Source organism: Lottia gigantea, assembly GCF_000327385.1.
Source record: "Lottia gigantea unplaced genomic scaffold LOTGIsca_4, whole genome shotgun sequence".
Lineage (NCBI taxonomy): Eukaryota > Metazoa > Mollusca > Gastropoda > Lottiidae > Lottia > Lottia gigantea.
In genome coordinates, this window is record NW_008709379.1 from 4,979,009 (window position 1) to 4,993,640 (window position 14,632).

At 30.4% G+C, this 14,632-nt stretch overlaps 1 protein-coding gene across 1 annotated transcript in view; it reads right to left on the bottom strand.

Moving 5' to 3' along the window:
- Positions 1–12,448, bottom strand: part of LOTGIDRAFT_105554 (hypothetical protein) — a gene marked incomplete at both ends in the record, with an annotated part of 35,323 nt that extends 22,875 nt beyond the window's left edge. Inside the window, 2 exons of the mRNA XM_009059864.1 lie at positions 3,163–3,341; positions 11,353–12,448. Of these exons, the coding sequence (XP_009058112.1) occupies positions 3,163–3,341; positions 11,353–12,448 (1,275 nt within the window). The remainder of the gene's footprint in view (positions 1–3,162; positions 3,342–11,352) is intronic.
- Between the last annotated feature and the right edge of the window lie 2,184 nt (positions 12,449–14,632).

Sequence of the window (14,632 nt, forward strand, 5' to 3'; positions counted from 1 at the left end):
AACAGAAGCAGACATCAAGCTTTCTATTAGTTTTTATAAAATACATTTCAATATAATTTATAGATGAAGAAAAGGAAAGAATTTCCTATGTAGTGCTCTTATCATTATATATCAATAAATAATGAAGTATTTCTTTATATTTACATAATTTACAAAATTATAATTCTTTCTGATTTTCTTGAAAGATATTTTGTCAATTTCTTATATTTTGGGAAATACACTAAAAATACAAAATGTGAACTGTTGAATTGCTATGATCTCATGATTTAAACAGTAGCTTAACAGCTGAAACCTGCTGTTATGATAACACCCAAGAGGATCATCATTATATTTGTCTAGCATTACCACATACCATACAGATGATATAGTTTTATAAAGTGAGAGGACAATAGACTCCCTACTAATGTTGTTTTTATGGAAATGATGTCACTTAACGCTCTACTGTTAAATCCCAGTATTTTATTGAAAAAACGTTTTATTAGTTTATCAAGTTCATTCCTCTATTGTCCTAAACATGTTGGTCTCATATCAGATGGTAGTCTTTATATCAAAACACACCACATTTTAGACATTTCTTTTATTTCAGACAACAAGTCTGATATCTATTTAAATCTCAAACAATAAAAATTTAACTTGAATTTCATCAAAGTTGTGATAAGTTTTCAGTGTATAACAAACTAAAGCATTCACCAGTGTTTTTTGTTGAATTTGAGAAGATCGGTTCATCATTGTGGTGGTTCGCAATAAAGAACCATGAAGGTTCAGGGATCAAGTTTTCTTTTACTAACAAAATGTGAAATTCAATGCTAATTATCTGTTGATATACTGTACTTTCTCTTTTTATATACATGCAACATGTACATGTTTTAAACATAAAACAACAAAATTTGATTTCTATATTTTTTTACCTACACAGAATATCCTGTTTATGAAACAAAACTAACCAAAAAATCCACTGTTAGCTTTCATTCATGTTTGAATCAAAACAGAAATTTAATTTCAGGATCTTTTCAATAACAGTTGATGTAATGGAATTTGACCTTTATCCCCTTTGAACAAGATCTTTCCAAAATTAAGGTATGTTTTTAAGACTGATGGTTAGATTAACTATATGAATAATAGTTAAAATATTACACTAAGCATATGGTAGAAATGATGTTTTTCAAGTAAACAATAGAAATTAGGTTAGATATTTTATTAAAGAAAGAGAAAGATGATAGAAAACATATGGTTGATAAAAGTTTTTACAATAAGTTTCTACTTCCTATTACCCCACCAACAAAACATTTCAGCCCTTTAAAGGCTTCGAACAAAAGAATGAAATTCAAACAATATTTAGTCATGGTGGTTGACTGGTACAAGCAATAAAATCAGAACACAGATGGTATGAACAATTCAGTTAAAATGTAACAACTTTCAGAACTGTTAAACAATTGTCAACATCAGTTTCACCCAATGTGAACTTGTACCTCAAGAAAACTATTAACAATACTATTTTGAGCTGTATTTTTTATCTAGACCTATTCTTTCTTGCCACTCTTTTTGTATGTTACATTGTATCTTATTAACCTTTCTGATTTTAATTACATAGAACTAACTTTTTGGACAAGCCACTTAAACCTTTGCACACGTGTTTAACTATTCAAAAGGCATATTTCAATCATTCTTAGAACTTTCTCAAAGATTAACATTTCTTTTAAGCTTATTGCAATTAAAACTGAAGTTGTTTTGGTAAGCACAATTCAAAAGATGTATAAAAGTATTCAAGTAGTTTGATGACATTAAATACCATTTTAAATATATTGAACATGGTTTTGATGTTAAAGATGGTAAAATAAAGATTAAACTATATAACTATCATACAAGCTGTGTTAACTAGTATCAATTAGATATTATCGATTTTCACCTTTTTAATATTTCCTTTGATCTATTTGTGTCTTCAATGATTTTTAATCTTGCGCAGTAGTTTGAGTTGGTTTAGAACAATGGAAGAAGTGAGATGTATAGAAAGTTGAAAGAAGTTTTTAGAAGGTAGATGAAAAGGGATAACCTGTAGCTAGTTAGTGTCTTATTATCTCATATTATTATCAATATATTATAGATTAGATCACAACAATATGCAGGTTTATATATTGTTCTTCAATAACTGCTGTGGGTTTTCCTGAAATTTTCCATTTTTACAAATTTCAAAAAGGAACTTGCAAAGAAAGTTTTGATTTAGATTGGGGCAATATCTACTTTTGCAAACTAATAGAATTGACTGCATTTCAAAAATAGTAATATCACGGTCAATTTAGGCCTTACAAAGGCTTTTGGAACATTTCATACATGTGTTTCTCTGTATAGCATGTCTTATTTAAGATCTGAATAACTGTCACTCAGTCATATTAAATTTTAGTAATTGCAGAATTGGCATCAAATTGAAATCATAGAAATTTTGGTCACATTTGATTTAAGAAAGACATTTATCAATATTTACTGCTTGACACCAATTCTCCAAAGCATACCAAAAGTCTTATCTATTAACAAATTGACAGTAAATGATAAAAATTTCTCGAAATCTCCAAAACTGCTGCATCAAATCTTAACTGTAAAATTTGTCTTGGCATCGAAATGTATTTTGACATACTGTTTTCTGTAATTACTAGTTTTTTGTCTGTCTAAAATTTCACGGCTTTGTTTTATAATTGTAGAGCAAGATGATGTTTGTCACATAGAATTAGTGTAGCACCCTATCATTAATGCAATTACAAGTTCCTGCAATTTAATGAGGCAGTTCTTTTCTTGTAAACAATTAAGATTATGTCAACAATTTACAGGGGAATGCTGATTTTCGTCTGATTTCACTTTATCAAAATGTTTAACATTTTATCTAGTAAAGTTTTTATACTTGTTTGTCAAAAACATGAAATACAATAGTTAAGCTATGTTGATAGAAGATATTTGTTTGCCAGCAACAGGGTAGTATGGGTGGCAATGCAAATCCATTTTAATACATATATTTATTTCATGATTGATAGAAGACAACTGAGGTTCAGCCTTAGTTTATTTTTTTTTCAAGTAAAATGATGTTTGAGCATATGAGAAACCTCACATTCTAACCATAACAACTTGGCCTTGTAATTATTAAGTACCGGTAATGTAACTATAAGGGATGCCTACCTTTTTCAGTTCACCTTTAGAAGTACCAACAAAGGCAACAGTGTGTTCATTGATGGTTGTCAAGGCTACAGCAGTAAGCGTTTGATCGCGATACGAAAGGACTGGTTTCTTTACCATGGGGTTAATACCAACTACCATAGAGAAACTCTCTAAATTAGTATTACATAGATATTCATCATCTTCTTCTATATTATGTGTTACTAATCCACTCTGAAAAACAGAAACATTTATCATGATTAACAGGAACTTTAGACGCTTCAAAAGTCACAAGCATTGGGCATATAAAAACTTTTCTATTCTGTTTTTAAAACTTATTTCTTATGCATCTTGTTCATTGTAGTACAGTTGAATGGTCATCAGACAAACCCTCCGAAAAGAGCGACCCAATAGTCATTACATAAATATCCCATCAACTCAATCTCATGTCATGAAAACTTAAGTTTCAAAGAAATGCCTCAAGATTGTTGAAAGAATAGCTTAGATTATTCATTATACATAATTTACATGTTATACTAAACTGCACGATCTAAATTTAAGAACCACCATTATATTGTCAGTATGTATTGTCAGCCATGCAACACATAAATTTTACATTTTTAAGACATTAATGGCGCCACTAATTTACTTTTAATTTGCCAGACATGAAAGGCTATGGAATGAGTTATTTTGATTTAAAAGTAAGAAATTATAAGATCGATAAAAGCTAGGCAGTAATTAATGATAATTTGATGGATTATAAAGAATTGACTTTCTGATTACACTTCATCAAAATCATGGCAAATTACATTCTTATAGACTTCAATTAAACCAAATCAATAAACTGTGAAGGAAGAAAAATCTTGTAATTTGTAAATGTGTTTGGTTAAGAAAGTAGCAGTAATTATCAGAAGTCATTAGGTTGTTTATATAGAATTAGGTCACCGTCTTAATGTCTTGGAACTGTGAGACTACATTAAGAGGAAATTTAGACATGGAATTTGAACTGATGATCAGCTCATTATCCAGGTCATATGCAGGATTTCTTATTATCTTAATATATTTAGGCTTAAGGTCTGAAATTACTAGCCTAGATATTTTCCTTTTCTTATAAATATTGATATTATTCAGACGAGCCTAAAATCAGAAGACATTTGCAATGAACAATAATATCCATCTTTTTTTGCACGTCAAATGAGGGTGTCTACAATTCTGATAGTAATGGATTTGTTACCTCTACCCAAGTCTTAAAATCACAATGCCGTGCCATGTAAAATGATGATTGCTTCCATCACGAAAATACTCTTAAATGATTTACAGTTTTGAAGAGATTGTCTGAAGGAATCCTTGAGAAAAAATGTATTTCCTTTTGAATTGTCACCATTAAAACGAAAGCTAATGTGACATCATTTCAAAATGACAATGTCCTAAATAGTTATCATGTAAAACACATGAAAATCTTGCTAGATCTGTCAAAGTTTCACAATGAGTAATTAACATTAGCAGACAATACTACAATTACATTTGTGCAAGTCATTAACAATTCTATCTCTTAAATTGAAGAACAACAAGATGTTCTATAGCTTCTGTCAAACCTTTAAGTCATCTTCATTTGACACCATTTTAGTTTTCCAAATTCCAAAACAATGGAATTTGTGTCATTCTGACCTCAAGAAACAATACAATTAGACTTTTCTTCTATCTCATGACCCAAGATTTCGGCAAGAAATGGAATAATTTCCTTTTTTTCAAGTTTTCATCCAATGGTGAAAAGAACACCTATTCATTTTGGAAGTAATTTGATCTGTTTCCATGAAATATACTGTAAGTAAAGCATTATATTATGTAAAAACTACTATTTGACGCATTCAAAGCAGCATAGGGGATATTTCGCAACATTGATAGCAGGCAATAATAACAAAAAAAGGTACTCAGTCAAGCTGAAGTCAGTGGATGAGGTGAACAAGATGTCAGAAGTGGGATGTAATATGGAGGGAAGAAGATAGATAGATGACAAAGACAGATGAAGTCATTTCCTTTCCTAATAGAATTCACTCAATACAATCTGTTCACACACAAACATTTCAAATCATTTTTATGCCTAGTTCCTATAAATGTACAAATTTCAGAAAAATTAATTTTTGACATTTGAATTGGCTTCTGCCCATAAAGCTTGAAAATTCTTAGGTTAACCTGTTTCGTGACATACTTCAAACAAAAACAATCTAGCAACACCTTTTGAGGTCATCTGTTGTTGACAATTCATCAGCTGTACTATGTAACATTGTTTAAGGGTACTGGTAATAGGTCTTTCATTTTTTCAAAATTCATACTAACATGGATCTACATTCAGCCTGCATTTTATGTTAATATACTAATGATTGTTCATAAGATTAATCAACCTGAAGTTCAATAGGCATCTCGTGTAGCAACCTGTTGGCCAAATTAAAATAAGATATTTCAGAGATTAGTTAACTAATGACCAATACAAAAACATTAAACCTTCCATATGTTGTATTTAAAAATAACTGAGTTTATTTTCACTCTCAACTTTAACCCCAAGATATTTTGGTACATTTTATCTTGCCATGAATTTCTATGCATTAACAGATTTATGAGGTAGTTATTTGTTTGAAGAGAATTGATACTGCTAAAGGCATCATTGAAATGTTTTACACTTTGACCTTTGACACCCCATTTAAAATAACAGCTACTATCTGATGTGAAATATTTATGAATTAGATTTGCAGGTCTGCCAGTAAGATACAAGGATGATAATGTAAGCCTGTTTTTTTTTTTTAGGTTTAAAACTATAAGCTTATTTTTGATGATCATGTACAATGTATGCAAACATCTTTTATCTTTTATATAACCTATGGGACTATGTATCATTGTGTAAAATTTGAAAAAAAATTAATATTTTATAAGTTAATTAAATTACAACTTAAATATTTCTTTCAAAGTTTGAAGTCAAGCACTACTGCCCATGTATCAACAATATTTCAGACTTGTAAATTTAAACTTGCTAGAATTGATAACAAATGCATGTTTTACAGATATAAAATCAAGTAATTGTAACCAAATGATATAATACAATTGCACCACAATCAAAACATAAACTATTCTCCACCCAACCATTCTTATTTATTATTCAATAATACAACCCAAAAACGTTTCCACCAGATTCCAAACATCCTGTCAATTCTAAGAGAAAATACCACAATCTAACTTTTTATCAGTGAATAACCACTAGCAATATTATATTTCAACGCCAGACTGCCATTTTTTATCAGATTATTATATAAGCATAACTGAGTTGGCAATGGAGTCAATTTACAGGGATGGTTACAGAGAAATATAATTTATATGTACTCATGCCTACAATTTGATATTCACAATGAATATTTTACAAAGTTTACAAAGCATTGAACATGTTTGTTCTGCTGTTTCTGCTTTGATCACTTGTGAAGCTTTATGTCACTTGTTTCAGTCGGCACATTTTAGCATGTTTTGGCATTCAGAAGAAAAAGTCATGTACCCTTCAAATTAGTGATAAGCATTAAGTTATTTTCCATTAATAAGTTTACTTAAAGTCAACACCTTTAGCTATGTGAGGATGCGAAAGAAGTCTGCTGGAATAAGACAAAATAAACAAGTATGGAAGCTAAATAAATAGGCAAGTCAAAATGAAAAGATGTCTGATAGGCTAATATCTGTGATATAATCTATTAATAATACACAGTAAAACTGATATAAATCCTATATAAACTATGATGGTAGAGTACTCTAGTAGCCTATCTTTAACAACTGATAGTCATAGTTCATCTTTTCTTATCTTTGGTGCTCAGAGTTGAAATTGAAAAATCATGTACATTTTAACATGGCACTACAGTTCTGACAGCAGATATTTATTTCCTACAAGCTGCATTTGTTCAGACAATGTTATTATGCCAGTTATGTTAGATTGTTGTCTGATGTTTAGTCAAGAAGTCAAGTTTCATATTTCATATTTGTAGTAACTATTTTGTCACATGATTTCAAGCTGCTTGGATCTCATTCTTTGTCAAGTAATGTAAGTTGACAAGATTTTTAGAAAGTATCACCAAACCAAAGCAGTCTGCAATCTTCAAAGTTCTTCTGCTTTTAAGACATTGATGGATACCATGATACATTTTAAGTTTCATTTTACACGATTTAGATGGATTTTTTGTTCAAATAAAACACACCTTTCTCATCAAACTAAATATACATCTTATTTTTTGGTAAGAAAGCTCTACAGTAACTAAGTTAAAAGGTAGAAAAAGATTTATTGATAGATTAACATTCTCTGTATACCTGACAATGTAAGAGGTATAATTTGAGCAGACTATCAGGTGAAATCAACATATTTCTAATATTTTTTTCTCTGTGTTAGCCACATGGTGATATTAAGCTTCCAACAGTGAGTCTTCTGTTCTCTGTTAATTGGTCACAAGTCAAGTCTTTCATGGTGGAATGAAATCTTGATGTAGATGCAAATTGAATTGCCAATAGATTTGGGTAGGTTTTTTGTAATTGAATAGATGGCAAAATATAACCAGTGTCAAGTGTTTTGGCGTGGTGAATATACCAACATTGTAGAACAGGCTGGAGGGGCTACTGATAAGACAGTAGACATATTTCAAATATCAAATTACAACACAAAATTCAGATGCAACACACCAATTTGAGGAAAAATATCGAGAAGAAGATAGCAAATGATATGTTTACAACAAACTTATTGCAATAAATTTCTAATAAATAGGGGTATTTATCATTAATTTTATAGAGATGTCAACAACTAAGATTAAATTCTACTGCTCTGTAAGTCTTTTATCTATTCCAATGAACCATAGTACATTACAGTTAGATGGGAAATTTATTGTTAATGTTTGACCCGAGGAACTGTTATCACATCAAAATATTTATAAACAAATCTTATTTACAGTGTTTGTAAAACAAGATCTGAGACCTTCATTTTGTGATTCATCAACTGCTCTTGTATTTGAGTCCATTGAAATAATCATGTGATGTATGTTATCAACTTTAGATAATGATTAAATGCATGCAAGAGTTTTTGTGTTCTATATACACATAAGGAATATTCTTGTTATGCTGCCATTTAAAGATAGTAATAGAGTATGAAACTGCAAGTAGTTGACCATCATCCATATCAAGATTATAATACTGTCAAATCAAATTAACAATCATTTTCCAGTATTAAATTATGTTTTTTAACCCTTGAATAAAAATATTTATTTTGACCAAAGTTGGTAAGTTTTGTGACATAACAATGTGTTAAAACAGACATAGAAGCTTCACACATTTCAACCCATTTTCAAAAAATATCCCAGCAAACCATTTAGTTTCACATAGCTCTGGGCACATAGGCATTAAAATCTAATAATCAAGTCATTTTAAACTCTGCTCAAGGCAAAAGTACACATATAATCAAAATGTGCCTTAAAGTTTAACCATTAAAAGCAAAAGTGCAAATCAATAAAAAAATTTATCAAAATTTATATGGTGTTTATCTGCAGTTGAGTAGACATTAAACAAAGCTTATCATGAAATCCTGATTCAAGTAAAAGTAGATATCAGAATAAAATTTGAATGTTAATATTTGATGAGAACCAGGTTTTAAGTCTAGTTGAATTAAAAATATTATTAATTTTAATACCTGACAGTTGGCTTATTATCAACATATATTAACACATTTATTTTATGGTTATGAATTTGTAAAGTCAGTTGATCACAACTTAGATTTTGTGAGTTCTGAAGTGAAAATATCTGAAACATCTTGTTATGATTGTATCCTATCTGATCATTAATTTACAAAATGAAAGTCCCCAACAGACCTTCCATATGAGTGTAAATTCAAAATTATATCTCGTTTAGATTTCATAATTCTAACTTGCACCTTGTATCATGCCTCTCTCTTTCTTCACAGTGTAGAAATCAAAAGACTCTTATCTTAACCCCAGGTCAAAAACACATGTACGATATATTAGATCAATTACGTTCAATTTCTTTGATATTTTTTGACTAAATGATAAATGTCTATAAGAAGATTCTGGGATACTAACGAGAATTTAACGACTTTCCGCCATCAATTAGCACTTCGTTAGTCTAACTTTAATAAATATTTCATCTAATTAATCAAATGTTAACTATCAAACTCTATCAACATTAGTTTTAGAGACATACACCAATATTTTAGGGGGCCCTTGATATAATTAATTCTGAAGAAAATGTTCATGACAGTCTCTTAAAGACAGTTAAGAAGTTGAGACTAATCACCCTGTATCAGAAGAATTACTACAATATATGAGGCAACACTATATATTATTATCCAAATTTGCATAATGTATTCCATCAAGAGAATTTAAAAGAAATGTTTTTCATTAAGTCTATTCATTTCTTTATCTCAGTCTAAAGAAGTATGAATCACAGATGGATTGTTACCAGTTGGTGGTGAGTTTTTTACCCTGATCTTAAAGGTATGTCTAACTGTTGATCAACCACTTGTCTTATTGACAGATGAAACATTAAACACCTTTTTCTACTGAATACTTTCTTCAAGTAGACCTGGCCTTCCACTTCACCATACTTTATGAATTTTTTGTCTACAAATACTTGTGTAGTTATCTGCATTGTGAATCAAAATATTCAAATGTGGTTAAAAGTAGTAGTGGATTACCAATAACTTAACACCAACCTACTAACAGCCATGTCCTCAAGGGACCCATATCTTTCTTTTTTTTTCTATCTAAACATTTCAAAAGATAAAATCAGAGTCACAAGGTCAAGATTTTTTTAAAAAGTATTATGAAGTTATTGACAGGGGTCAGCTGTTCAGACAAGGAACAAAGGACAGTAAACAGAAGTATCAGACCAGTGCAAAACGTTTTGTAATCCTTTTCATCACATTTCTAAACCCTCTATTCATTGATCTATAATTTTCATAATAATAACACAAACATACTTTTAACATTGTGGTATTTAGGTGTGGTAATGATAGGTTTCAAATCATTCTACTTTAAAGTGGCTAGATCCCTAACCATTGATTAAAGATTTTTCAAATTCTAAACAAAACAGACCTAACAAGTATAAAGTTACATATACCTATTTTACAGACTTTTAAATGGTTTCCTCGAATTACTTTAAAATAAGGTTGATTTTAAACAGAATATTATTAAGTATGGTTGGTGACATAAAAAACATGATTTCCTTTGAAGTATACAATTTTTATAATTTCATACACTGAAACTTGATTCAAAAAAACAATTGACCATATCATAAGGTGGCAGGATTGTTGCAGATTTGGGTTTCTTCTTCCCTGTACAAATTTTCCACATTAATAATTAATGCCTACCACAAGAAATTTGATGACATTTTAGGTTTTTATTTATCAATTCAAACCGGATTTGCCACTTTCAATAAAAGACTGTGCTTTTCTTGTGCTAAAGCAATCATAACCTTTAATAAAAGTGTTATCTGATTCAAGTGTACTAAAGTTTTAATGGAAAAATGTCTATCACCAATGATCGCTAATCTTGATAAAAACTCCTTTCAGGTACAAGTGACGTATAAAAAAACACCTTTTGTATATTTGAACAATGAACAATAGAAATATAAGTAAAGTGAACTCAAAGGCAGTTGATTTTTGAAGATAAAAATTATTGAAGAAATTATTAAGAAATTACTTGTAGATTAATGTTAAAGATATTTAAATCTATGTTTTTTATTCTCTTATTTAATGGAAAGCCTTTTTGTCTTTATTAATGGGATTTTTATCCTTGTAAATCAATGAAAGCATTTCATTATTCAATTTAAAATTGGCGTCATAACTACTTAATTCTATGGGCCATGAATTTAATTTTGAACCTTCAGACACCTGACAATAAAATAAAGCAGGATAAATTGTAGTATATTTACTTATGGTCATAGCAGACTCTGCCTAGTAACCATAAACATAAAATTCAGAGAGTATTGAATCTTCATGTGATACGAAGAGAATCTATTTAATCCAGTTTTGTGATTTCAGAACATTCTGTAGATCCTTCACATTATCAGAATAAAAAGGAATATTGTCTGCCACATGAATTTGGAAGAGTATAGTAACAATAGACCAAGTGAAATTGAGAATCAAGTAGCAAGTTCAAATAATTCTTACCTGTTGATTACAGTTTCCACCAGGACCAACACGTAAATATCCACCACCACTAACACTAGGGTTACCTTGATGACATAGTTTTATATTCTCTAGAATCTTAGCTCGTACTTCCTTCATACTATAAACACAGATAGCTGAATCTTCTTCATCAAACTGTTCATTATGATGGGAGAAGAGACCCACCAGAACATCTTGGGTAGGTTCGATCAGTAATGAGGCACGCAGATTCATAGCAGGTTCGATCACTGCTGCAGCTTTAATTATATTATAATCCTTATCACCATCTACACATTTTAAAGGCATATCAGCATAAGAAAAGAAATTTGGATCGTTTTGGCACAAATGAACAATTTTCGTAATATTTTTGACATCTCTAGTTGGATGGATTGAAGCTTTTTGTACAGTAAGAAAATAACTGAAATGCTTGGAACTAAACCCAGCAACATATTCTATAGGATAAATAGAACTGACTTCACGTTTTAAATAGATAGAAGAAGACCTTCCTTGAAGAACATTGGTAACAGCAGCAAGAGAGAACCTTTCACTTCGTAGACTTCTACTGCTGAGTGCTGGGACTTCATCTCTGTATATTTTATTTTCACGTGATTTACCAGTATATGTAGTACCAACATAAAGAACATCTTGATCACTGGGTCCAGGGCCAATGAAGGCGACTGTGGATGCATTTGGTTCATTGGCAGCTACAGCAAAATCTGTGATGCTGTTCCCATCATAAGAAACTTTAAATTTTGTGATATCATCTAAATTTCTTCTTTCACAGGCACCTTGATAGATACTTCCACAAGTAATGAGTTTCCGTTGGGCACGATCTATGACTAGAATTTTATTGTAATTATCTGTTGGTTGTTTTGCATATGAACAGGTATCTGTTGCTGGTAAACAATCTGGACTATCATTCCGGGGTCCAGTTCCGATATCGTAAATTTTGGATAAATTTGCATTAAGTTGGTATATTTTGTTTACAGCACCTATATACACCATTCCTGTTTCATTGTCTATAGTTATTTTGTTCAGGTGGCCCCCAAGATACACGCCATATACTACCTTTATAACAAGGCAAAGTAACAATGCTGTAATCCTTAAATTCACATCCATGGTGAATATCCTATCTGTAATCTTCCACCTCCTTAATTCTCACCTTCTTTAAACTAAACCATTATCTATTAATCATAACCTGTACCCTGAAATATACAATAAAATAAACAATAAATATCAAGTAAAATTCACTGTTATACATGTATGAATATATTTTAAAGATCACAACAGCAAAACGAAACTCGAAATCCAAAAAAAGCAGTTCGGCAATACATTCAGCACATACATAGGAATATCCTATGAAATTTCCCAAAAAATATGTATCATTAAAATTCTGAAGACTAGGCATGTAATATCAATCATATCTTTCCAAATCTAAAGTCACTTGCTTAGAATTACGCTTGTCTTTTATACCCAGACAAGAATGAACTTTGAAAGTCAGAACTATATACGACCTAGTAGAAACACTGCAACAATAAATCTGAGCCTGTTAACGAAAATAAAAATTTCTGTCTGATATACACTGCATGGTATACATCCCAGCATCACTTCTACTTAAAACCTGACCCAGCATAAGAATGATTGAAATAAACATTATCATATGGCAATTTAACCTGTTTGCCGTAATGTGCAACCAAATCTCTTCGCGTTTTATAAACAACTTCTACAAATATCTGCATACAACATCAAAACATGTGCAATACTCGGTAAATGTGAAATTTTAGCCAGAAGAAAATACAACTTAAGGCTGGAACCACATGAAAAGAAAAAGAGTAAAATGTCTGACAGTTTTTAGGAATAATGTTGAATGATAAGGTTCCAGCAAAAACATATACATGTACATTTCAAAGATACCTTAATAACTGATATTTATGTTATAATTGAGGTAAAATATCATTCTTCTCAATCTTGACTGACATTAAAGAAAAGATTATATTGGATCTATCATCACAACAATATCACAATTTACAGTGTAAAAAAAGCTGAAAAAGCCCTATAAATCCCTCCTTTTTTACTTTTTCATTTAGATCTTTGAACACAAAAGAAAAGTTTCCACAAAAATCAAGAAAATATTTTTGATTTTAAGACATCTTTGATGATGACCTGTAAGAAAATGGTTAGTAAAATATATGAATACCACAACTTGGTCAGCACTTACTAAGTAAAACTTCATTCACTCTAGAAGATGACGAAGGAACAGAAGATTGATGTTATCCAGTATGGTCCTACTATTAGTACATCAGTTAATTTCAAGTAGAATTACAAAACTATGAAGTGAAAACTTATGTAAGACTAATCCAAATGTCAGATAGTTATGAATCAAATTACTAATATGATGCCATATTCACTTAATATCTCAATTACAGAGTTGAACAGACCTTAATTCTTACCATATGCCAAGGTAGGTAGCAATTTAATCATGTGAACTCACCAAAATAATCTTTTAAATTCCTTCATTAAATCAATCTCATAGATTATGATTTGAAAAATTCAGAACACATGGAGCATTTCCGTTGATTAACAGTATTTGTTCAATATTTGATACAGTACATTAGATATCTATTCTGTTGAAGTAAGAAGGCTTGAAAAGGTTTCCACAAAAAAACTTCTGAATTGATATTAATTTGATATAATTTAGTAACTCAAAACACAAATAACAATAAGATGTATAACATAATTTCCTTAGTAAAATGTCTGCAAGTATTTGTAGTAAGTCTAATTTTTGGTATTTTTTTTTATCAGTCCATTCACAGATGACACAAAGATTCAAATTCTCACTTCTTAACTTTACTAGTAAAGAATAACTTCATTCTGTCACTTTCTGAAATTTTTTTTTTATGACAGTAAGAGAGAGACACGTTTTAAAACTAGTGTCCTAGAAATTCTCAAAAAGACACATCTTGCTTCTTTTTTAATACAATCATCAACCTCTCAAACTAAGACAAGATGTGTCTTTCAACTTCACTACACACTCACTAGCAACTCTCAAGGCATTAAACCATGATCAAAATGCATGGTGTGTTAGCCAGTAATGGCCACTTCAACTTGTGCCAAACATTTTACACATGTTAATTAAAGCCATCAATATTCGCGGAAATTGTCAATTCTCTGATGCCATCTCATCAGAATGACTGACCACTCGTATTGGTCAAGCCCTGGTTAGAGTGGAAGACAAATATGGACTGTTGACTTATTTCAGTCTTCCGCTAACGGACATTGAATTCACGTTTTAATCAACTATTG